Source organism: Festucalex cinctus, chromosome 4 (genome assembly GCF_051991245.1).
Source record: "Festucalex cinctus isolate MCC-2025b chromosome 4, RoL_Fcin_1.0, whole genome shotgun sequence".
Taxonomy (NCBI): domain Eukaryota; kingdom Metazoa; phylum Chordata; class Actinopteri; order Syngnathiformes; family Syngnathidae; genus Festucalex; species Festucalex cinctus.
The window spans coordinates 14,049,521-14,074,613 of NC_135414.1; the positions used below are offsets into that span (position 1 = coordinate 14,049,521).

Consider the following 25,093-nt stretch of genomic DNA (forward strand, 5'->3'; position numbering starts at 1 on the left):
TTCAGTTTCTGCCACACCGAACAAGAGAGCTAAATGCTGATTGTATGACTCCCCATGGAACCATCCTCCACCAAACTTTGGACTTTGATGAGTTCATTCCTCCCATTCCACCACCGCCTTACTACCCCCCTGAGTACACCTGCACACCATCAATGGATGGACAAAGGTAAGAGGCAAATGACCTCTCGTTAGTATCCCATTCATTTTCTTGTTTACAAGGCCTTTCTCAAAATATTGTATACTGTATGAGTGCCTTCTATTTGAAAAATTATATAAAAGAAAAAAAACAAGCACAAACTAGAGCCACTTAGGAGGAGGGCCACAAATTTTCATCAGTAAATCTTGAGCAGAACAGGACAAAAAATGGCATTTTAATATTATTTGGTTGGATGGGGATCAATCCAGTATACCCTGCCAAAGTTGCCTGAATAATGGTACAACTCACCCGTGACCCTGAAGAGAAAGTGGTGGAAAATCGATGGATGGATAAAGAGATGGATTTCGGCTCTAAGATCAAATAACACCAAACCACAGAATGTTTCATTGGTTGATTAGTTTTGATACAATGCGTGTTAGTGAAGTAACTCGCAGTGAAGTATTTTATTTTACGTTAAAGTATAAACTAGTAAACCATGAGAGAGCACTGCTGATGCAGTCAGAAAGCATGCCATAAATATAAACACAACGGGGCAACATTTATAGGGTTCCTGTGCAGAGCCAGGCGTGTATTATATCATCTTGCTGTGGCTAGTGGAAAATCTCAGGTTGTATTTTATTCTTGTATAAAGGGGAATATTGGTGACCTAACACGATTTAGGTATTATAAACCAAATTCACCTCTTGATGCCAAAACTTGAACCAGCTCACAGGTCTTCTGCGAGAAATTAGAAATCAAGAGTGACATAAAACCGTTAAAATTATTTCTTTACACAGTAGGTTTACCCAATTTTTCCTAACTTTGCTGAGGAACAGTGTGTGAAAGGACAACCAGCTGCATTTTAACAACCTGTTATATTTCATTGCATCCTGGGTACATTATTGTTTTGTTTTTTTGTTTTGTTTTTTCACGATATGAGTCAATATGGGACCGTTTGGAAGTGGCCAACTCTCAGATTCACAGTAGCACCTCCCGTCTGTTCCCATCCTACATTAACCAGGAACAGATGGACAAACAAATCTGAAGGCAAATCTCTAAGAATTTTTACTTTTATTGATAGTTCATCCTTGGTGGTGTTCTTGTTGTTACTAAAACAACAATTACTACACTGTGATTGGCTGGCAACCAGTCCAGGGTGTCCCCCGCCTACTGCCCAAAGCCAGCTGAGATAGGCTCCAGCACCTCCCGCAACCCTTGTGAGGAATAAGCGGCCAGGAAAATGGATGGATGGATGAACAATTACTACAGTACACACTCATGAATTAACTGTAGCTAATCACAGATTTTGTTTTTTGTAAAGCTGAATTAATTTTCATTGACCAGACAAGCCTGTTCAATCAAGTTCATTAAATAAAACCTGTCTGACAATATAAATGTGGACAAAAGATCTTAAAAAGCTGATACCATCATCCAAAGAAGAAAAAGTAGATAAATAAAATAATTGACATCCATCTGGAAAGGGTTACAAAGCTTTGAATTGTTTTTTTTTTTCTCCCTAATGCATTCATGTTTTTTCCGATATTTACATTTGTTCAATGATCTTAAACATTGAAGTGGGGAAACTATTCAAAAGAATACATTTTTAAGAAGAGGGTAAATACTTTTAAGTATTTTACATACTGGTCTACATACTTTTGCATACTACATATTTTACATTATGCATTGTGGAGTTTGTTATTTTTTTTTACGTATGACTGCCACCTCTGGCCTAAAGTGTAACTGCAGCCTCTGTGTCAACTCTACAATGCACCTTTAAATGAAACCTAAAATACTGTTATTTAGAACAGGTGTGGCACTAGCCTTTAACTTGTTAAGAACTGTGTCTACATACAGGAGACATAAATGTGTTGAAGAAAATATGGTTGAATATGGTCTTTGTTCTTTCTCTCCGTTAAATGAATTACTGGCACTATGCCACTGGCCCATTACACTCTGTCATTCCATCTTCATGTTAATTTATGATTATTTATGAATTGCCTGATCTGAAATATTAATATGATGTCCTTTACAGAGGCCTGCACTTGGACTTCCCTCATTCTCCCTTTAGTGCCATTTATGGAGTGCCCATCAACAGCCCTGGGACACTGTACCCAACTGACCTGCCCCCACCATATGAGTCTGTGGTGGGACAGACTCCTGCAAGCCAGGTGAGAACAGTCACTCTCTGCCGTTAGGCTTGCAGCTGCTTGGCCAGTTGAGTACTGTGCCAAACAGGTATTTGTTCCATGAGCATTTGCATCTTCAATAATTTTATCTGAATTATTTGTGCTCTCCCACAAAAAAAATGTTCTTTTGGATTGGATTAAGAGTGATAAGGCAGTTTGTTTCTAAGTCTGAAAATGTATGTGATTGTGGACAATGCAAGCCATTTAAGTACACTTTCTCTACCAGACTAGAATTTTTCTTTACTCTTTAATCACAGTCAGAGGCAATTCAATCTAGTATTATGTGCTACTGATTTGGAACATTTTCAGCAAATCTCCCTGGAGAGCAATGTTTTTCTCTGGTTTGTTTGCAGACACTTGCCCTTCAATTTATTTTTTTATTTTTTTATAGCTATAAATAATAGCTTGACTTCTGCATTGTTTTATATTCTCTTTGTGATTCATTGCAATTTCCTAATTTTTACGTGATCAGCCCCTGATTTATTGTTCCTTGAAGGCAACATTTTCTTGTTTTCTCCTCTTCAATTCAACTCAGCACCAAAATTAAAATTAAAAAATTGATGACAAAAACCCCAACCAAAATTGAATAGCTAATTATGATTATTATTATTATTATTATTATTATTATTATTATTATTATTATTATTATTATTATTATTATTATTATTACTAATAGCAGATTCCAATTCAGATACTGATCAGTTATAAATAGAACATTTATAATAATTTAATTTGAGACAATATTACCATTTTGCATGATCATTAGAAGAATGTTAGGTACGCCATTACCTTTTAAACGACAAAAAACAAAACATTATGATGTAATGTGGTCTTACAGTGCCCCCTTCAGTTCTTGTTTGCTATTGAAGACCGCATGCTTCACATTTACTTTAAACCAGTAGTGGGAAAACTCGGTGGTGTCCTGCAGGTTTTGGATGTTTCCCTTCTCCAACACAGTTGATATACAATCAACTCATCAGGAAGCTCTGTATAAGCCTAATAACAATCCTGTTGATTGGAATCAGCTTCATTAAGGACCGAGTCTGCCCACCACTGCTTTAAACAGATCCAAAACAACACATCAGTAATGACCGCACAAAAATAGTTAAGTTATTCTTCTATTAATTTACACCTGACAGGTCACCACCAGCATCGAACAACAGGCCACTGAATCTAGTTTATGTGACAGAAACACAACAACGGGGCTCAGCACTCAAGGTAACTATTTGATTTTAAAAAAAAAGAAAAAAAAAGTTATCTATCTTTTCTTACTGATGTTTTTATTTCACATTTCAAGCCTCTGTAGACAGTGCATCCCTGATGGTGTCAGAAGTTGCTGATCACGACCACACTTGCTCCTCAGAGGACTTGTGTTCTCTCGAGGTCCAAGGCTCCGATTCCTCCCCCTACAGCACACACCACACAGCACCGACTGATGGAAGCTTCACCAGCCTGGAGCTTTGTATGCGCACACGCTGCCATCATGGCTTGTCGAACACCGACGCTCGCCCGAGTGACACCGGATTCAGCGAGTCCTCACATACCCAGGAGTCCCTCGAACGCTCGCCAGACTGGTCCTCGGAAAACTACAGCAATTTGGACCAAGAGGATTCTGCGGATAACTCACGTGGGTGTGAGGAACTTCGGCCTTCCATGCACCTTTGTGATGAGCTTGCATCGGCCAAACATCTGCCAGAAGAGCCACCAAAAGTGTCGCCGCATTCTCTCATTAAAGCGCGAATGATGAGCCGGAAACTTCCGCTTGCCGTGGCGATCTCGCCACCTCCACAGCCTTGCTCCCCCACCTCAGTGGCCTCCTCTGGGGGGACCTTAGCTATCAGTCCCTTAGCTCCCTCTCCCTCTCCTTCCCCTCCCAGCAGGCTACGAGGCCCCCGGTTGTGCTTTAGCGTTTGGTCCCCATCCTCTACTCCGCAGCCCCCCTCTACCTCATCTCAAAGTGGACGTTCACCCGCAGAGAAGCCTCGAGTGCTCCGTGCCGCCAGGAGATATCGCAAGCTGGCACGTATTGTCCGCTCCACCAGTGACCCAATCTCCTGCTCCTCCACAACTGGAAGTAAGAGAATTTTGTTTTATTTTTTGCATCTCAACAAAGTCATCCAAATGTCGCTGTCAACAAATTCCACATTAGTTTCAGGTTTTAAGATGCTCTTGGTCTTCTTCTACAGGAGAATCTTGTGTCTCCACATCTGCAATTAATGCTTCAGCGAGAGATTCAGCTCATACTTCGCCAGAGCAAGGTAAAGCAATGCCCCAAAAGATGTTGGCTTTCTCTCCTTCCTCACTAATGTGCATTTTATATTTAATAAAGAGCAGTGATTCAATTTCCACATTTATGTGCGTAAACGGATCAAAGTCAAAGGATTATTATTCCTTAAATTGCAGCTTTATGATTACAGGTTCTCCACAGGTCATTATAAACCATTAAACGTCATGAAATGGATTTTGCTAAAAAAAAAAAAAAAAAAAAAGGCCTTAAATAGCATTTAAAAAACATTAAATACGATATACGATGTCCAGAGACATTAACATTTTAAATACGATTGATGTAAAAACATTGTTCATATTTTACGTACAATGTTTTATAAAGGAGTCACCACAACGCAATTTAGCAATAATAAATGGGATTAAAAATATACATATTTATTTGTGTGGACTGGTGACTAGTTGTAATTTACCATGAACAAAATGGCCTGGAGTCCACAAGTTGCTTCATGTTCCAAATATCTATTTCTCTGAATTTTAAAAGAAATACATTCCATTCCAGTCACCATTGTCAAACATGAACTACTAATTCCACCTAGTGGCAGAAAATTACCTCAACACAAATATATATGACAATGATTTTCACTCCAACTGTTTAGTATGTCTTTTTAACTTCAAATAACTTTAGAAACTGTTTACAAATAAAATTACTACATCAATGGTTGAAAAGACACAATCACATTTGTATTCGTTAACCATATTTGTCCACTTTTATGGTAATTAGCAAGAGTATGAAAAACTTGAAAAAAAATCCTTTATTGTACATGAATTAAGAACAGATACTAGTGATTAATTGTGAGTTGACTATGGAAATCATGCAATTATTTATGATAACAAATTGTAATCAAAAAGTATTTTCATATATTTATGTATATACAATATATTATGTATATGTGTGCGTGTGTACAAAATGTATACATTACGACGTGGGGATCAAATTCGTTTTAAGTTGTGTTAAAAACAGCACTAAAAAACATTAAATTAGACCTGCTGATACCTGCAGAAACCATGTGATATTATTTTGCACTGTATTTTTGGGATAATGGATAGACAGACAGACAAATTGAATGAATGTTTGTTGCTATGCATTTTTCATAAAGAGCAATAACTGCAATCATATGTACAGTATGTTTGTGGCAGACTATAGAAGTAAACTTTGATTCAAGTTTGTTGTATGATAATCCATCATACACACCAAGTGTAAGATTAGAAATGGAGCTGCACAAAACTTGAACATTGTTACAAATAAACCTATTTTTCTTTCCCAAAACACATCCGTTGTTGTCCTTTGTTTCATCTTCAGAGCAATCGGGCATTTCAGCAGAAGGCATTGGAGGCAAACCAAGTCACAAGAAGCAGCAAAAGGAGAGCAGAAAAATAGACCTCCACCTTAAAACAAGAGCTCTACAAGCACACTCCCCCCATGAGCGACCACAGTCCCTGGCTGACCTTAAAATGTATAAAGACACTAAAATATTGGTGGCCAAGTTCCTGGAGCATTCAAGCTGCAATTTACCTCCTGAAGTCCAGCAAGTTGTAAACAATATCAAGTGTGTTATCAAGTCAGATGAGAAACACATGGAGGAGGCCATATTTAGTGCCAATGTCATAGACCAGGTAAAATTATCTTGTTGTCTTGTACTCGCTCTCTCTCTCTCTCTCTCTCTCTCTCTCTCTCTCTCTCTCTCTCTCTCTCTCTCTCTCTCTCTCTCTCTCTCTCTCTCTCTCTCTCTCTCTCTCTCTCTCTCTCTCTCTCTCTCTCTCTCTCTCTCTCTCTCTGGCACAAACTGTGGGTGGATCATATTTGAACTATGAACATATTTTGTGAAGGGTGGGAAAAATATATATTACTATTGCCTGAAGCCGGCTGGGATAGGCTCCAGCACCCCCGTGACACTTGTGAAGAGTAATTGGTTGAGAAAATGGATGGATGGATGGATGGACGGCTGGATGGACGGATGGATTCGTGTGATATGTGATATGGGTGTAAATTAAATTAACAGCATGGGTACCAAACAAATTAAACTCATAAGACAATGAGAAACACTGTTGTTATTATTAATTCTGGCTTGTTTGCCATTTTATGTTATCTCTTTTGAACGGCAACACCAAGTACGCTCAAATTTCTATTTTGGTGCACAGGTGATGACCCAGCGCATCAGTGGCAGTCCCAGGAAACGTGGCCAAGATGATCTTCACCTCCAAAGCTGTGGTGCTCTGAGTTCGTCCCCTTCCATGCGCCATCCCAAAAATCTCTCTCAAACTACCGGCACCTGTACAAATCTTCTGGACTCGCCTTCCTTTGAACAAAGCCTTGAGTGCAGAGAAACTATTCTCTGACCACATTCTTGACAAGGACTTGCATCTAAGCTATGAGGGCATTCCAAAGTGCTCATGTTGCAGCTACAGTGTGCTGTGCAGTAATTCGTAATAAGCGGTCCGACATTGTGAGGTCACGTTTGCGCAGCATGACTGTGGCGTAAGCAAAGGAGAAGAGGCTCAAATTAAATCTCACGGTGCCCCGAGAGAGTGTGCACAGTCATCAGCAGAAATAGTAGCAATCTCGGAGTGAGCCTGCCTGTCAGTACCGGCTTTTTTTTCTCAACAGAAACAATGTTTCTCCCTGAGGAGATTTTTTTTTTTTTTTTTTTTTTTAACACTGAGTTTCATCAAAATGAAACACATTGCCACTAAGCTGGAATCTGTCATTCTCAGACAAACGATATTGTGTTACAGTATTGGTATTTTTCTTGTCCTTGTGTGAAACAGGAAGAAATATTATAAATATAAAATATTCAACTGTGAAATGGAAAAAAAATGGGCTTTACTAGCCAATGTTGAAATATTTTGCGGAACTATAACTGATAGGGTGGTGAATATTTTGTGGTGCCACTGGTCCAAGAACATTACAAACATTTGAACTTACCTCATTGTCTTATATTTCTTATCAGTGTTCCAATAAAAGATGGGTTTGTATCTTTTGATTTGTGTTGTTATTCCAATTGAAGTTGTTGATGTTGTCAGTTATACACAGAGATGTGAAATCCAGATCAAGAAACACGGTTTGGCTTTAGCTACAGGTGCTTGTACTCAACTGGCAGGTAAACGAACACCTGTGGCTAAAGCCAAACTGTTGTAGCGTTTTTACTTTTTTTTTATGTGGTTTTCCCATATCTGGTTATACAATGTTTTGGACAAAATATTACAAATACATACTGTTAGTATCTCTAGATAATTAGTTTTTTGGTGACTTTTCCATTACAGTGTCCCTGCTATATCATCGACCATAGCCCCGCTGTAACATGGATTTTCTTTGAGAACATCTACTTGTCTGTCATGCAAACCTGCATAATCAGGATCACATGGATGTTTTTTTGTTTTTGTTTTGTTTTTTACAGCTTTTACGTTAATATAAATGCAGTACAGTATGGAAAAACAATGATTCAAATACAGTAGTAAGTCAATATGTACATAACATAATTAATATGTAAGCAGTTTTGTGGGATTTTCATTTTCTGGGCTTTGATTAGCTGCTGGCAATTGTTAGATTAGGCCTTTTATTGATAAGATAGGTGACTTGAGCGAGGCCGTTGTGTCGCTGTGACCTGTCCTGGCTCGGCGTCTTCCCTATCTATCTGCACTCTGGCATACTTATCGAGTTAAGACCAGTTAAGACCATCAGGTCACATATTTTCACATGGGCTAGGGCTGAGCTGCTCCCCGTGTGGATGGCCAGCTAACAGTATAAATGTAGGAACTATTATGGATAGATTAGACCTTCTTCCACATTATTAAGCGAAAAAAGGCTCCACAGCTGTTTACTCAATTTTTCTGGCATCCAGTAAATCATTCAACTAAGAATGTGCAGTCTTCTGGTCGTTGCAAGCATTGCAGATAAAAAGACCGGGCAAGGTTTCATTCAGAACATTTCATAACCACGCATTGTCTAATTCAAAACTGAGGGCCTAACCCACTAAAGGTTTGCGTAGCTTCTGTGTGGTGCTAACTGGTATGAATGAAGCAATTTTGGGAGTGTCTAATCCACAAAGTACGCGCAGATGGGGTGTGTTTGCCAATTTGTCAGATTTGTTGGATATCTTTTCGAATTATCCTTGCAATCCATGTGCTTCTTCTCCGGACACTCCTTTGTTCGTTCACATTCGACATTCCCAGCACCCTTGAATGGCACACAACATGGCTCACATGACGTCATGTGAATGCTATCGATTATTTTGATAAATAATGGATTCAATCTTTGTTTAAAGTTTTCAGTTATCATTTTTGGGAAATTGTATCTGAGATTTTTCCCAGATAGGCTTCAGCATGTCCACGACCCTCTTGTGGATAAGCGGTTCAGAACTCCAGATAATGGATGGATGGATGTAAAGTGCTACTGGAATTGGTACTTGGTATCGGTATCGGTGACTACTCAAGAGTTGTGTACGAGTACTTACATTGGTCTGAAAAAACAAAAGTCGTATTGAACATTCTATTGACCCAATAATGGCCATGGGTGAAAATTTTGAATTTCCCATTTTTGCCCTTTTTGTTTTTGTTTTTAATTTTATCAATAAAATATCCTAATCAAACTTGTCAACTTCCATCTTTGTAGTAGTGTACTGTATTTGTTTATCAAATAACAAACGTGTTTTTTTTACTGGTCACCACTGGGATCAAGAGTTTTGCCTGATTTCATAAAGAGGGTGGGAGGGGGGGGGGTACTAATTTTGGTCACAACTCTGTATACATGACCTAACTTATTTATATCCTTGCTTGCTTTATATCTCTGTTATTAACTCTCATGACGTTACATAAAAGTCTGAAAACTCCAACGGTTCAACGCAATCAAGACACACACCGTGCCACGTCACACACGACACAAAGCACAAATTATTGCTTTTATTCTGAAAGTAATATCCGCTTAGGATGGAACAGAGTGTTGTTCACTCCAACTCGACTCAGGACAGAATCAGACGACTGAAGACAGCGCTGTGAATCAATGTTCGTTTTCTGAAGGTTTGCTAGGGTTGAACTGGCTTGTACTGGCTCGTGTAGAAATTTAATTTAGCGCTTAACGTTGCCGTGAATAGGCTCCGGTCGTGTTCGCATTTCAACTCATTGTTTGTAGCTAATGAAGGGACTGTCTGGAGTCGGACTGCAGTAGTGCTTTGGGTGCTAACGTTTTTCGGAATCGAAGGTAATCGACACTCCTGCTAAATTGTGCCATCAAACCCCTGAAATAAAACCGTTCGAAAGACGGGAAGTTTTCTTGAATATGGCTGGGAAGAGCTAACCGTGCGCTAATGCTATATAGCTGGAGTTAGCTGTATCATTTCGTGTTCTCGCGCCTCTGCCACGGAGCCGTGCGGTGATCCACTTCCACGTCTCGTCTGCTGTGCAGTGTTGCACTCTGCCAGCTGGGCTAGGCCACGTCCTTCTTGAGCTGACATTGGGCGGACTTGAGGGGGAAATGCCCAGTATGCGGAAAGAAGACGGCGGCGAGTGAAGCGCGAGAGATGTGACAAGTAACCATTAATGACTTGCTTTTGCAGTTTGTGTTTCTGAGCGGTTGCCGCATACACACGACACGGCATGTCACGTACGCGGATGCATCTCACACAGGGGAAATACTCGCTGTGATACACAAGGTTAAAAGCTGCAGTGACAGTTTTAATTTCTGTTCGGACATGATCGGCTTTGGCGCAAACCGACGAGGAGGCCGCCTCCCGTCCTTCATCCTCATCTTCCTCATGGCGATCATCGCCATACTGGCGTTCAACTACTGGACCGTATCCAGCAAGCACGGTCGCTTACTGGATGAGTTGGTGGAGGTGCAGTCGCGGGTGAAGCGCACGGACGCGGCGAGGAGCCGACTGGAGAAGCGCAACTCTGAGCTCATGGCGCAGGTGGACACGCACAGGAAGCAGCTGGACAAGAAGGATGGAGACTACAGTGTCATGGAGGGCAAGCTGCAGGCTCGAGACGCGCTCGTCAAAAAGTGCACCGATGAAAAGGTATTGTTTCTGGCAGCAGCTTCTGATTCAGCACTACTACTACCACCAAAGTTTTATATTGCCCTTGTCCAAATTGTCCTTATGTACAAGAAGGCCCAACTGTAGGTTTACAATCGTTGCTTTTCAGTTTTGTCCCACCCAAGTATAAAACTACAAAGTGCATTTAAGGGCACCACCTTTGTACTGGTTGTATGAAGAATTAACGTGAAGTTAAGTAAATGTTAAAGTCAGATATCTTTGTACTCATCTGGACATTGGTGGAGCATGCATGATGTAGAAAAAGCTTTAATATTACCTTTTTAGAACTACACAATGCATCTTTATGGGTAAACAGTGGATACAATTGCCATTTTAATCAAATGCGTCAAAGTTACGTACTTAATACTTTTGTATGCTTGAATATTTGTGACTATACTTTTACCCTGTTAAACACAGTTGGCTCCGTAATGTTAAATGATTAGCCTTATGTCCATTGACAAAAAGCTCATATAACAATTTTCCACTCACACACCTACACTACCAACAGGTGGATGGACAAACAAAGGCATGAACTTCCTTGTTGGTGTCGTAACTACAAGTTTGTTTAAGGTTGGAGCAACTTTCGCTGAGCTATGAGCTTAGTTATTTCAGGTCCACATACCTTACAAAGTCCCCTGTTGTTGTTGTTGGTGGTGGTGGTGGTGTTTGTTTGTTTGTTTTTTGTTTTTTATATAACATTGGTCATATTTATTTCACAGCGACTGTAACAAATTTGACTTCATCTGCACTTCTCTGCTAAAAAAATAATGTTTGGCTTTATCGTGGTGAGGTGTGCTTTATGGATTAAAAGACATGCAAAATTTACACTCGATAGGGATGCACGCCAATGCTTTTTTTTCAACCGATAAACCAATAATTTAGACTGTGATTAGTAAGCTGATAATTGTTAGCACAATTAACTTGAATACAAATATAGTCAAGTTTAACATGTTAAATACATTGAAACATTATGTAAATAGTGCCTGAAAGACAACCATTAGCTCATTTTGAGTTTGCCAAAACTAAACAGTTATGTTATAAAAATGCAGCAAAAAAACTGTGAGGGTAACATTTTGAGGAGACACAGTAAAGAAAGCCTACACTGGTGACTGCCATGTCGCCATGATGCATCTTCTGTGAACACGAGGTGGTGCGCATTATGACATCACAAATATGCAACACTACCATAGGAGAGGGTTTGAGGAGTTTTCCACAATTTGAGACACAACAGATGGACCAGCATGTCATGTATATTATTAGTGGCAGATTTCTTATCCGGTTTATCTTTATACGTCAAATTGGTTGATAATTGCTGATAATTATTGGCCACCGATTTTATCATGCATTGTGTCCTAAAATGTCTTAAGAAGATCTCCTTTTACAACCCCATTAAAATCAGCTTGTTATGAGGGGCTAACCTGCCTCTTGCTCACCGCAGGGTGTGTCACAGGAGTACAGTTTTGTGTTGTCATAATGACTGGTGACATAGCGTTCTGCCTTATGACATGAATAATTCCCCTTTATGTGTTCCATAATGTACAGTTGTGTGTGTTTTGTTGTTGTTAGTATTTACCATGAGTAAATGTTGTCGTGTTTAATCAGCTGCCACATTATTGCTCACTACTGGAAGCGAGTGGCGCCTTGTTTGCTGTTGCGTATTCTGAAGCAATACTTCAGTAAAGCTTAAGTGTGTCGTCATAGCCATTCAATAGTCTGATGTAAATGACAAAAGAGTAATGTGCATTGACTTTGATAACTGGTCTGGAAATGGACAATTACAAAATTGCAGCACTAATCTAAATGGCGGTCTTATGTTGCATTCGAGGAGGATTTGAAGTCTGATTTATCGCACTTGGAGTGTCCCAGTTCCACCATCAAAGCGTTTGAGGCAAACGTAAACAACAAAAATGGCTGATTTAGATACATTTTTTTTTTTGCTCTGGTTAACGCAGTAATTCCAAATCACGTTGTCCCGTGAACGTACGTCTTGTATTTGCCTCCAACGCTTTGATGTCGGAACTGACGCAATCCGAGTGGGATAAGTCTGATTTCCCACTTCCTCGAATGCAGCATTTTTCCTCGGTGAAACAACACTCTGCTCATTGTAAACCATTGGACTTTGGATCGTTCTCATTTGATTTGTGAGAATTATTTTGATTTGTGAGAATTATTTTGATTTGAAAATGTGATAAAATGTTGTTTGACTATTATAACAATATGCCTGGTTTGTATGATAGTCAAAGGCAGAAGCAATACTACGCCGTGGAAATGGCAGAAATGCTCGAAATGTTCGGAAATTGTCAATAGTCAGATTATGTGACCTAAAAAAGTGGTCAGAGCATTAAAAGTAATCCTTTTGCTGTCTCATGCCTCCTAAGTAGCCTCTGAACGTAAAGACATGTAGTTAACATATTAGTGGGAAGGCACTTATTTGTATTCTGTCTTACTAGTTGTTTAACATGGATATGCATACATTTTAAATGTAAATTCATATGCCTGCACTCCTGTGTCACTCACTTCATGGACCTCAATCTGGGATAGTCCCCACAGTACATGCTCAAACTCAAAAGTAATCGAGCATTATAGGTCTCAATTGTCTTTTATCGAGCAAAGCAACTTAAATTTGAGGAGCCATATTTTTGCAGTTTAATCTCAGGGACCCGAAGCAATGATAATAAATGCAACAATATAATGGGGAGGTTGAATGCAAGGGCTGAAGCTATTGAATATTTAAATTTCAGTATCCTACTGAAAATTGTGTGGAACGTATTCAGAGAAACAGTGTTTGTACTTCATATGTTTTGTTTTACAACGAGCAACTGATCATTTTCCTTTTTTTAATATTATGCAACAGTTTACTTCTTAAAACTACATTGTACATAGCTGCAAACCAGTGTTGTATACAATGACCTTTTGTTAACTTTTTGTTCTGTGTTGTCTAGGTTAAGATGCAAGGTGATCTCTCAGCCCAAATGACAGAAATCCAAAGGCTCAAAGGTAAGACAAGAAAATGGTAGACTCAAACTTAACTGAACAGAGGACTTCCATAACCTGCTTATGTCGGATACCATATTAGTGATGGCTCAATACCACTTTTTCATATCCAATACAAATGCTGCATTCTTAAGCATAAGCTAAAGCATTTTTGACTCTAAAAGTTAATGTGGAAAATTGTGGATGTAATTTGCTTGATACTGAGATGTAAAAATATGACATTCACTGTACAACTATTGTGGTCATCTAAACAAAGAAGGAAAACAGTCACGCTGAAGTCGTGTAAGTGGTGTGGGTCTTCTTTAACACAGAAGACCCAGTGGCACCATTCAAATGTTTGAAATAAAATAAAAGGGAAATTTTAACTATATGAATAAAATACCGTAATCCCACTCTATGAAGCAGAAAATTCATGTTACACTTCTATGACATTGCAAAGCTGCAATCGATAATTTTCAAAATTATTGTAAAATAATAGCATCTCAACTAGAATAATGTTAGAACTCATTAAGTTGAATGGCTTCTTAAGACACACAATCAGAGCAATAAAAATCTCGCCTGTCTAACTGATTTGCTGCACCAAAACAGAAACTGAACAGCGAGGATGAATAGAGTGCACCTGAATTTATTGTCTGTCTGCTCTTGCGTGCAACTTCTGATGTTGAACTGCATGTTTTGTACACTCATATGTCAGGGTGAGGACATTTTATGGGTTGGGTCAGACTGGTTCTAATAAAAACAATACCATAGTCCCTTGGCTTGGATCTGATCGGACCATCCGTATTACCTAGATCAGGTTTCACCAATTCCGGTCCTCGCGGTCTGGAGTCTAGCAGGTTTTTAGATATGTCTACCTATTAGCACACCCGATCATATAATCAGCTCATCAACATGCCTGATAACGATCCTGATCTTTAGTATCAGGTGTGTTGGTAGGCGGAAACGTCTAAAACCTGCAGGACACCTGACCTCGATTACCGGAATTGGTGAACCCTGACCTCGATGCTAGGAATTAACAAACACAATGTATTGTATTTGTCTGTTTGGATAGAGCAACTGAGTGATTTGAAGCAGGAATTTATGAAACAGGAAGATCAGCTAAGAGAGGTGAAAAAGAATAGAACCACCTTGGAGAGAAAGCTGGAATATGAAAGGTATAGTCATGAATTCTCTTTTGTGTTTCTGAGAAACTTCATTGCAGTTTGCTTCACTGTTTGAGAAACTTAACATTATCTAAGATTAATGAACATATATGAATCCTCCAAGCCATTTATTGTTTACATTTTGAGACTGAAAAGCAATGATGCTGAAGTGTTCAGATTGCCCCGGTGTCACCACTATCATGCTCAGACTCAGTTAATAATATAGGTTATTGTATTCATTATTTCTGTATTCCCTAGTTTGCAGTGTGGACGTCAGATTGCACAATTGAAAATGGAGTATGAAGAATCCAAGAAGACTCTAGAAGCGGAAGCTCTGAAGCTGAGACAGGTTAGTATTTGCTCTTATACAGGTACCATTTTGTGGTTTGTTTTTAATTCGTAATGAATTACTGTTTGAGAAATTAGACAAAATGAACCTAAAAGTATTTTTTAAGAAGCAATAAAACTACAAATAATGATTCCAAGGATTACTTTGACCACGACCAAGGTTTCATTAATCTAGCTGTAAGTCAATGTTTCATCAGCAGAATTATGAAAATGTGAATCTCTTGTGGGATTGCCTTGGGTTACCCTTGCCTTGGGTTTTCCCTCTTCTCACCTGTACATGTTAGTATGTACGTATGTTTATTTTGCTTCTATGGTTGTCTGCATTTTATGGTCTGTAATTTGTATTGTCAAAGCACCTTGTAAACACTTGTTTTTAAAGGTGCTATAAAAATAAAGATCGTATTCTTATATATTTGAATTTGTAACACCATGGCCCAAACAATCTTGTCTGACAAGTACATTTAGTGTATATAGCAAAATGTAATGTGATTTATATTGTATTTTTTATTGAACTTGTGTGCTTAATTCATAATGTGCTGTTTTGTCTGCCTTCTGGAAATGTTTTAGAATCCAATTGACAGCCAAAAGATTGGAGTGGCTGGAAGACATGCCGAGGACACTTTGGCTGAAGAGCGCCGTACAGTGGCAACTCACCGGCGTGACAATTCAGATTTAAAAGGTACTGAGGATAAATTACCATATACTTGACATTTAGGAAAGATCCAATATGAACCGTTTGGAAAATTGCAGATATTTTTAATACAAGAAAAAAAAATAAAATGCGTTATGATGAACGCCGAGAACAAGCTGTCGGGCAAAAATGTGCTTTGTCTGAGGTATGTTAATATTGTGGAACAGATATCACATCATCAATGTGCATTTTTTCGGGGGTGGGTTCATCGTTTATTAATAAGCTTGTAGTCACTTCTTGCTTTCAATCTAAAAACTACAGCTGCTGCCTCTTGTCTCTTCAAAGGACATTGATTGGTGTCCGATCAGTTTCTTTTGGTAACCAGGGTCCAACATGGATGGCCCTGTCAAGCGCAGTACTGGCCTATATATAGCCATTATATAGTACAATTATTGAAATATTTATTTAGCACTGACATTCAAACAATGACAAACATTTTTATTTATTTTTCTTTTTTTTTTATTTTCTTTTAATGAAGGCAACCCTCCACAAACTTGTTAGTGCCACTGACAGTTTTCATGTGAAGACCTATTTTGACAGACTAGCATAAAATCAAATAAAAACAAATGATTAAAAATTTTAACTCACCATGCGCGGTGTCCTTAAACTGATGAATAAAGTAATAACACAGTTGCTGTCATCGCCACCCTTGTTGTTCCGTTCTGTGGTTCTAATTAGTGCTGTTCGATACCGTTTTTTGTAGAGATCGACCGATATGCTTTTTTCAGGGCCGATACCGATTCCGATTATCGGTAGTCAAGGAGGCAGATAACCGATATTTGAAGCCGATATTCATTTGCAGTAAAAGTTAAAATGTTGGCACCAAATTTTTGAATAATGCAAACCCTAACCGTTCTTTACAATGGATTCTCACACTACACTTTTCATTTTACATCCTTCTATCTGCAATAAGACGTTGGTGGCGGGGGGAGTTAAATGTGGGGGCCAATGTGACATTACCTTTTATAGCATTTGGGATACTTGTAGTTTTATTCTATAAATGTTATATTTTTATATTTTGAAGTAATAGGAGGAACCCTGTCATTCAAAATGTGCATCAGCTGTGGCATTACTTATTACTACAGCAAAAATAAATAAAAAAAATCCATGAGAAAAACTATTCATCCCTGAACACCATACAGTTCTTGTAGACCTTATTATGATTATTGTTATTGTTACCATATAGACAGTTTTGATAAGCTGAGGATCTTAAATCGAGAACAGCAATATCATGCTACTCCTCTCTACAAGAGAACTGTCAAAAGACACTTCATCATGTAGTTTACTGCCACTTAGGATGCCCCAATCAACGCAGAAAAAGGGTTGAGTAAAATAACTTGGTTATAATAATAGTAAGAATAACTTGGTTAAACAGACATTGTTGCGGTGGACCGCTGCCAGTTTCTGCTGTTTAATGTGTTTTACACTTATAGACACGTGTGTGTATATGGGCACACTATTCTCTCACTACTGTACTGTACTGTATCACTTAATGGCACAGATGTACTTGTCTAAGTAATAACTGGGCTGCAACATTGCTAATTCACATTAACAAGCACTATCTTAGCTGTCCACATGAATAGTTACTAACACACGAGAAAGTTATACAACACACCAAACATGAGCTCATTATTCAAAGTATGATGCACGTAACGAAATTACATCACTGAACATTAATTGCAGCCGTGTACGGCCGTAGATGTTACATATTAGTGGCATCCATTGAGAGGATAATGTCCCAAATGACGGCAGACATGACGTGAAAAGAGAGACAAAACGAGCAAATAAGCACACTATACTTTAGTGCACTTCTCTACTAATGCCAAACATACGGAAGAGGACACGTTCGTGTAGTTAAACGGTGTTTGAGACACTTAATTTGTTACGGAGCGGACTTTAACGAGGTGCACAACGAGCTGTCAATCAAATCGACGTCGAAGCTTAAGGCACACAATGGCAAACCAGTGCGACAAATAAACACAATATAAAGTAACTAAACGCTATTTAGTGTCATTGTGGCATCTCACTGCATAATAACCGCTATGCAACAAGTAATGGACGTGACCCAGAATGCAATGTGTGCGTCACGAGAGGTAAATATAATGACGTTACTCTACTCTTAACATGGAACTAGACAATATAATAATGACAACTGTTAATATTTGGAACCTTTCTAACAAACATTATTTACTTAATTAAGTGAAAATGTGTGTGATTCCCTCCCCGAGTAGTTCAAGTAGCGAATTAGCTACTGGGTGTTAGCCTACATGCTAAGCTGAACACACCACTGTTAGCTAGCGGGGATTCAATGCAAGGCAATGCAGCTCCATTCATATAGTGCATTTAATACACAACATAATTCAATGTGTTTAGCTTATCATGGTGAAACGATCGGCGGAGTCTCTTCTCTTTTAACTTACCTTCGAAGCATGTGTCTGTCGCGTTGTGTACGTGGGTGCGTGTGTGACCGGCTACTGTGATACAGGCATACACTACTGATTGGTTCTGGCTCTTGCACGGCTAACCAATCAAATGCTGCTATGGGCGTTACATTGCTGGAGTTGGACTCCATAACAGACAGAGACGCTCTGGGCTGCATTCGAAGCGAAAAGACGGAGTTTTAAATGGATCGCTCATATCGGCCGTCAGATTAATAAAACAGACCGATACCGATATGTACCAATATGTCAAATATCGGCCCCGATTATCGGCCCGACCGATTATCGGTCGATCTCTAGTTTTTTGGCCCCGATACCGATTCCGATACCCAGCTTTGCAGTATCGGCCGATACCGATACCTAAGGTTTTTTTTCATCACATGAAAAAGCTGTCCTGCCATTGGTTCAGAGCATTCAAGGGCCAATAGGATATCTTAGGTTGGCATGCAGTGAGCATGTCACATATCAGTGAATGTCATGCATGAGCAAGATACAAGATGCTGCATCCAAAATCCTATATTAGCTTTGGAATTAATGGTATCGGCATGTTACTTGTGAGTAGTCACCGATACCGATACCACTGTTTTAATGCAGTATCGGTACAACACTAGTTCTAATGCTGATGGTAAGAATCTATTAAGGCTATAGCGGCGATCACATGAGGCTAACCCCAATTATAAAAATATTTCTTCAAAGTATTTTCTTCATTGGTGTAACAAATAACAATTGAAACACTGCTGTAGTGCAAATCGAACCTTGTCAGGTCAGCAGTCTCAAGTGTGTACTGTTCTTTATCACGGAAACACGTATCCAAATGTTTTTTGCTTGATATGTATATGACTCCTTTGTGTGTGCTATAGAATGCATTTCACCATAAAGTTTTCAAAGCAAAGCACCACACCCATTTGTCAGAAGGGGTATGTTTGAGGTGTAACATGGCATTATGACCAGTTTCTGGCATGATTATATTGTCCCAAATGTCCAGTTTATTTTTCTGTATTTACATAATCTGAATTTATTCCTTATTTTCTGACAGATGTAATGGGTAAACCAGGCAGTGATGCTGGCATGCCTGGCATTGAAGACAGTGAAGTGGGAAAACTTGATGAAGTGCAATTTGGTAAGTAATTCACTAGTTGGTTGAAATGTGGAAATATTGTCTTAAAAAAAAAAAAAAAAGGTTAATCAAAAAAATAACAGTACACAGTTTAATAGGAAGAGGCTCTCTGACTATGATGATGCAGTTCAAATTTTCCATATCTGTCTGAAATCTAGCATATTCAATTCAGAGATGTTATTACTCACTTTTCCTCTCCATTTGTCAACAGAATTGAAGAAGCCAGCCATCACACTCAAGCGGAACGAAGCCCCTGATGTGGTTGTGGTCGCTGGTGCCGGTGCCGGACCAGGTGTTGGGGCAGCTGATGGCCCAGGGGGACAGGGCTTATCTCTCGACCAACCCCGGCTCCAGCAGGACAGAGGGGAAGTCCAGGCCGCTGTGATTGCCGCCCCAGGTGTCATCAACTTGGCAGACAAACCAATAGTATTTGAAGAAGACAACAAATCCGACATCAAAGCCGATGAACTGGGTGAACAGCAAAGACAACTTCGAGGTAAAATCTGCACTCCAACCATTCTATTGATGATGATTTCAATCATTTTGGGGGTGGTATCCATGAACACGTTTTGACTTTTTTTTTTTTCTTAACGAGCTTGGGGTCATCATATCTGCGACTTTGTAGTCATGAGAAAAATGACTTGTTTTTCTTGTCAGCCCCAGATGTCAAAGGTGCAGGTGAACACTTGAAGGGGATTCCATTGCCTGCCAACCCTGCCCAGGTACCCAACCCCATCCAACCACACCGCAAAGACCAAGTCCCAGCAGGAGCGCCCCAACATCATCAAAGTGAGTATGACCACAGATGTGATTTTATTAATTAAAAATTTGTTTTAAATGGATGCTATATGATAACTTTGTAAGTGCAATATGATTGTTGGTTGGTGGCACAGCTATTATTGTTAGCTTTGCGCTCTGTTGCCGCCCTATGTCTGTCAGGTGTGCAAATATTGACCAATACTGCTAATATACTACTCTACTAGTACTCTAGTACAGTACAAGACGATGTTGACAGATTTTTCTGGTGCCTCAAGTGTTCAGATTGTCTGTCTGTTTTTTTTGCTGGTTACATTAATAAATCATTTGTTTAATCATGCCAGTTATGAAGCAAAATCCAGCCAGTTTTTGTCCATCTCAGGGGCGGCAATTTTTCCATTTGCTGTCGACTGTAGACATCAATGTTGCTCAGGTCTCGGGTAACAACCAATCACAGCTCAGCTACAGAAAACAGGTGAGCTGTGATTGGTCATTGCATGAGCCCCGAGCAACTGTGATGTCATCTTCAGTTGACAGCAAGTGGCAAAATGGCCGTTCCCTGGGATAGACAAAAACGGCTGGATTTTGCTTCATAGCTCATATTCGACAAATGTAATATTAATCAGAATCTCATGTTTAGACCAGTGAGGTCACATATCAAGAAATGTTGAAGGTTGACTTCCACTTAAGCAGTCTACTCAAGCTTCGAACCTTTGGGCTATAAACAAATTGGTTACATATGGAGTGGGATATACATTTAAAAATGAAAGGAAACATTTTCATTATCCATCATTATGATGGATTCAGGGATTCAAAGTCCAAGTGAAGATTATTAGCCCTGCTACCCAGACCTTTCAGCCTTTTGAGGGGACACATGGCACTTCCCAGAAGATCCCTTCCGACTGCCTGGCTTCCGCTCTGCAACCAGTTTCCATCTCTCCCGTTTTGTAATAGTATTTTCCTCCTGCCTGCCTGATATGTCACTATAATGCTTAAAACCCTGTATTCACCTCCAATCGTCAGCTTCCCCCACCTGCATCCATCTTTTTATATTTGCAACCATTTCCCCAAGATCCACCAGAAAATTCAGTTTTGGTAGGCAGCAAATTGGCACAAGTAGTTGCCTTTTTTGCCCTTATTCTCACCTTGCATGTTCAGACAGCTAATAAGGGTACAGTTAGTAGTTTATGGCTTGAATGTACTGGTGTTTTAGCTTGAAAAAAATAATACTGTTCCATGACATGTTTATACCCCAATATCCAGAATAACATGCTATACATGATCATATTTTATATTATCACATATTTAATATTTCACACCTGAAATAGAGACCCATTTAAGCCTTTGCCCCTCTGTATTTTTCAGTCACTGCAATGTATTACAAGTAGAAAAAGATCATACAGTCCAGTTTTACTTGCATGTATAACGATATATATTTTAATAAAAGCATGTCAAAGTTAATTCTGCGCATTTTACACTTGCACTAAGAATCAGGGCTAATACACGTGAAAATTATTCTAACAGTCTGCCATCAGAATTGCACCACACTGGTCTCCGCAGTATAAATCAAACACAAAGTCAAGTAAACAAACGTATTGCTTCAGTATAGTGCAAACGTGCTGCATTAAACAAAATCATAAAAAAAAAAAAAAAAAAGTCACAATAAAGCTCAGTCACACTTCTTCTATCAGCCACCAGCCACTATGTATCCATTCATTCTCCTTCCCTTTCCGCTTCATCCTCTTCAAGCATTTACTCTGCAGTATTTCCACCACTCCTTCTGTCCCTTCATTTCTCTCCCCTCCTGATGAGGCCCCCCCCTTCTCTGCCTCCTGCAGGCCGGTTCTTTGACGAGATCGAGTCCCCAGTAGATCCGCAACATGGCTCTAAGCTAGCGGACTACAATGGGGACGATGGCAATGTGGGTGAGTATGAAGCCGACAAGCAGGCCGAGCTGGCCTACAATGAGGAAGAGGATGGTGATGGTGGGGAAGAAGACGTTCAAGGTGAGCCAGGCAGGGGGGCTGGACTGCTTGTCCGGATGTGTATTCACCATTCCTCACTCCACTCCTCTTCTGCTGCCAACCCTCCCTCTCGCATTTTCCCCAGCAGTTTGTGATTAGAGTAGCTCACATTGCCATTAGTTTGGTCCTTGAATCCATCATCAAACAAACGTGCATAGCATTGTATTTCTGGGCTCAAAGGAGAACTGCGATGTATGCAGTTTCTGAATGAGTTAAAAAAAAAAAAGAAAAAGAAAAAAAGATCTAAACATTTTCTCTTTGAGGAAACCAGACCAAGGAACTCGGGTGAATGTGATTCACTCGCCATCTCCTGCCTATGCTTCATTCTTAGCTATCACACCTGTCTGAGCTGACCCACATCTAGATAAAAAAAAATAGCTCACTTGTTTGATAAAGTGTATGCGTTTTCTTTGAAACGCTGAAATTCACACCCATTCTCATTTTTTGGTGTCATAGTTATGTTTTGGTTGGACGCAACAAAATTTGAGCCATTGCCTGTGGTTCTGATTAATTGGATCTACTTTTCATGCTGACTGATTTGATGTGAACCTTTTCCCCAGTATGAAGTCTTCGAAAATTTCTAATTTCTTTTTGTCTTTTGTTCCAGATGACGACGACCGAGACTTGCAGGGCGATCGGGCTGTGGATTATGGAAAGCGACATCAAGCCATCGACATTCTCTGAATGTGAATTTTGTACAGTAAAATTTCATCCAAACATCCTGACTTTCTTATTTGGACATTGGTATGAGTCAGAAGTCACAGCTTGCATCCTTATTAGTGTTATGGATCCACCTCTACAGATTACTACTGATAAATTTGAATAATGTTACCTAACAATACAAGCCAAAACAATGAACAGTATAATCAGTCGATGTGTAAATTGGTAAGGGAGTTAGGCTACAAAAAATATGCAGTAAGTGGTCTATACATTGACTATTTTGCTGTAGGACGGAGTGCCTCAATTCATAGCTGAGTAGTCTTAAAATAGCATAGCTGACTACTACCCCTAGCAAAAAGTATGGAATCACCAGTCTTGGGCGAGCACTCAGGTTTTATTCTGTAGATTAAACTCGGATAAAAAGCATGAAACAGTTGTAAGGTCATTCCTAAGTGCAACATCTTGGCTTTCAGAAACACTAAAAGAAATGAACATAAAAACAAACAAAAAACAAACATTGTGCTGGTCAGTAAATGTTACTTTTATAGAGCAAGTGCAGGGAAATAAATATGGAATCAATCCATTCTGAGGAAAAAAAATATGGAATCGTAAAAAACTGAAAAAAAAATAATCAAAACACATCACCAGTATTTAGTTGCACCACCTCTGGCTTTTATGACAGCTTGCAGTCTCTGAGGCATGGACTTGATGAGTGACAAACCATATTCTTCATCAATCTGGTGCCAACTCTCTGATTGCAGTTGCCAGATCATCTTTGCAGGTCGGAGCCTTGCTGTGGACCATTTTTTTCAATTTCCACCACAGGTTTTCAATTGGGTTGAGATCTGGGCTATTTGCAGGCCATGACATTGACTGGATGCGTCTTTCTCTAAGGAATGCTTCCACAGTTTTTGCTCTGTGTCATCTTGGAAAATTATTTCATCTTCCCCAACATTTTTTCAATTGAAGGGATAAGAAAGCTGTCCAAAATGTCAATGTAAACTTGTGCATTTATTGAAGATTTAACCACAGCCACTCCTCAGTGCCTTTGCCTGACATGCAGCCCCATATCATCAAGGACTGTGGGAATTTGGATGTTTTATTTAGGCAGTCCTCTTTGTAAATCTCACTGGAACGGCACCAAACAAAAGTTCCAGCATCATCACCTTGTCCAATGCAGATTGATTTCATCCAGTCATCACAGTCCATGATTGCCTCTCCTTAGCCCATTGCTATCTTCTTTTTTTTTGGTTTAAGCGTCAATGATGGTTTCCTTTTAGCTTTCCTGTATGTAAATCCCATTTCGTTTCAGCGATTTTGCACAGTTCTGCCACATACATTGACTCCAGCTTCCTCCCATTTCTTCTTCATTTGTCTTGTGCATTTTCTGTTTTCAAGCCATATGGCCTTTAGTTGTTTGTCTTTACACTTAGATGTCTTCCTTGGTCTACCAGTACGCTTGACTTTAACAACCTTCCCATGCTGTTTGTACTTGGTCCAGATCTTCGATACAGCTGATTGTGAACAGCCCACATCTTTGGCAACCATATGTGTAGAGCTACCTTCTTCAAGAAGTTTGATAATCCTGTCTTTGGTCTCAAGAGACATCACCCTTGTTGGAGCCATGATGCTTGCCAATCCACTTGGTCCAAAAGCCCTCCAAGGTGTGATAACTGCACTGTTTTTAACGAACAGATGTAATTTGAGGCAGGTGCCCAATTAAGGAAAGGAAATTGACTGGGTGTGTCTTTATTTTCTGCTCAAAATGGCGTGATTCCTTCCATATTTTTTTCCTCCGAATGGAGTGATTCCATAATATTTCCCTGCACTTGCTCTGTAAAAGTAACATTTACTGACCAGCACAATGTTGTTGTTTTTTTTTCTTCATTTCTCTTAGTGTTTCTGAAAGCCAAGATGTTGCACTTTGGAATGACCTTACAACTGTTTCATGCTTTTTATCTGAATTTTTTCTACAGAATAAAACATGTGAGTGAGTGTTCGTCCAAGACTGGTGATTCCATACTTTTTGCTAGGGGTCGTATCACCATTGGAATGTTTTCTTTTTCCTCTTTGGATGCTGTGCTGAGATATTTCTGAAAAAGGTTAATCGGGCATTTGGACTTTTAACCACAATAATGGACTCTTGCAAGGATGATGTTTCTGTTTTAGGTTTACAGAGATGGGGAAGCATTTGAAATGCCAAGGACTTTGCTAACAGTCTATTAAATCATTTTTGTGAACATAAAAGTGGCATTCATCCTCTTTTTTTTTCTATATGATAGTGTT

The 25,093-nt window shown here is 39.4% G+C and overlaps 2 protein-coding genes across 5 annotated transcripts in view; both read left to right on the forward strand.

Annotated features, from left to right (window-relative positions):
* fam189a1 (family with sequence similarity 189 member A1) overlaps positions 1–7,586 on the forward strand; it is a 76,526-nt gene extending 68,940 nt beyond the window's left edge. For both annotated transcript variants that reach the window (XM_077519073.1, XM_077519074.1), the window contains 7 exons: positions 6–166; positions 2,169–2,304; positions 3,462–3,540; positions 3,620–4,396; positions 4,509–4,580; positions 5,909–6,222; positions 6,748–7,586. In XM_077519073.1, the coding sequence (XP_077375199.1) occupies positions 6–166; positions 2,169–2,304; positions 3,462–3,540; positions 3,620–4,396; positions 4,509–4,580; positions 5,909–6,222; positions 6,748–6,945 (1,737 nt within the window). In that variant the 3' untranslated portion in view covers positions 6,946–7,586. The remainder of the gene's footprint in view (positions 1–5; positions 167–2,168; positions 2,305–3,461; positions 3,541–3,619; positions 4,397–4,508; positions 4,581–5,908; positions 6,223–6,747) is intronic.
* Positions 7,587–9,513: 1,927 nt separating this feature from the next.
* golm2 (golgi membrane protein 2) lies at positions 9,514–25,054 on the forward strand. Of its 3 annotated transcripts, XM_077519076.1 has the most exons (11): positions 9,514–9,802; positions 10,007–10,619; positions 13,580–13,634; positions 14,683–14,785; positions 15,032–15,122; positions 15,689–15,800; positions 19,287–19,370; positions 19,579–19,863; positions 20,025–20,156; positions 21,962–22,129; positions 22,755–25,054. In XM_077519076.1, exons 2-11 carry the CDS (start codon positions 10,293–10,295, stop codon positions 22,829–22,831), a joined length of 1,434 nt encoding a protein of 477 aa, XP_077375202.1. In that variant the 5' UTR covers positions 9,514–9,802; positions 10,007–10,292; the 3' UTR covers positions 22,832–25,054. The 3 variants fall into 3 exon arrangements, with proteins under 3 accessions (XP_077375202.1, XP_077375201.1, XP_077375204.1); XM_077519075.1 differs by having other exon boundaries at positions 9,514–10,619; XM_077519078.1 differs by lacking the exon at positions 21,962–22,129 and having other exon boundaries at positions 9,515–10,619.
* Positions 25,055–25,093: the final 39 nt, after the last annotated feature.

What these genes read in the sequence shown, in the direction of transcription:
- golm2 (XM_077519075.1), top strand. Translation starts at nt 10,293, where the DNA reads ATGATCGGCTTTGGCGCAAACCGACGAGGAGGCCGCCTCCCGTCCTTC. An exon ending in ACAGCAAAGACAACTTCGAG is followed by an intron (nt 19,864 to 20,024) that starts GTAAAATCTGCA and finishes TTTTCTTGTCAG; the next exon opens with CCCCAGATGTCAAAGGTGCA. An exon ending in AGCGCCCCAACATCATCAAA is followed by an intron (nt 20,157 to 21,961) that starts GTGAGTATGACC and finishes TGCCTCCTGCAG; the next exon opens with GCCGGTTCTTTGACGAGATC.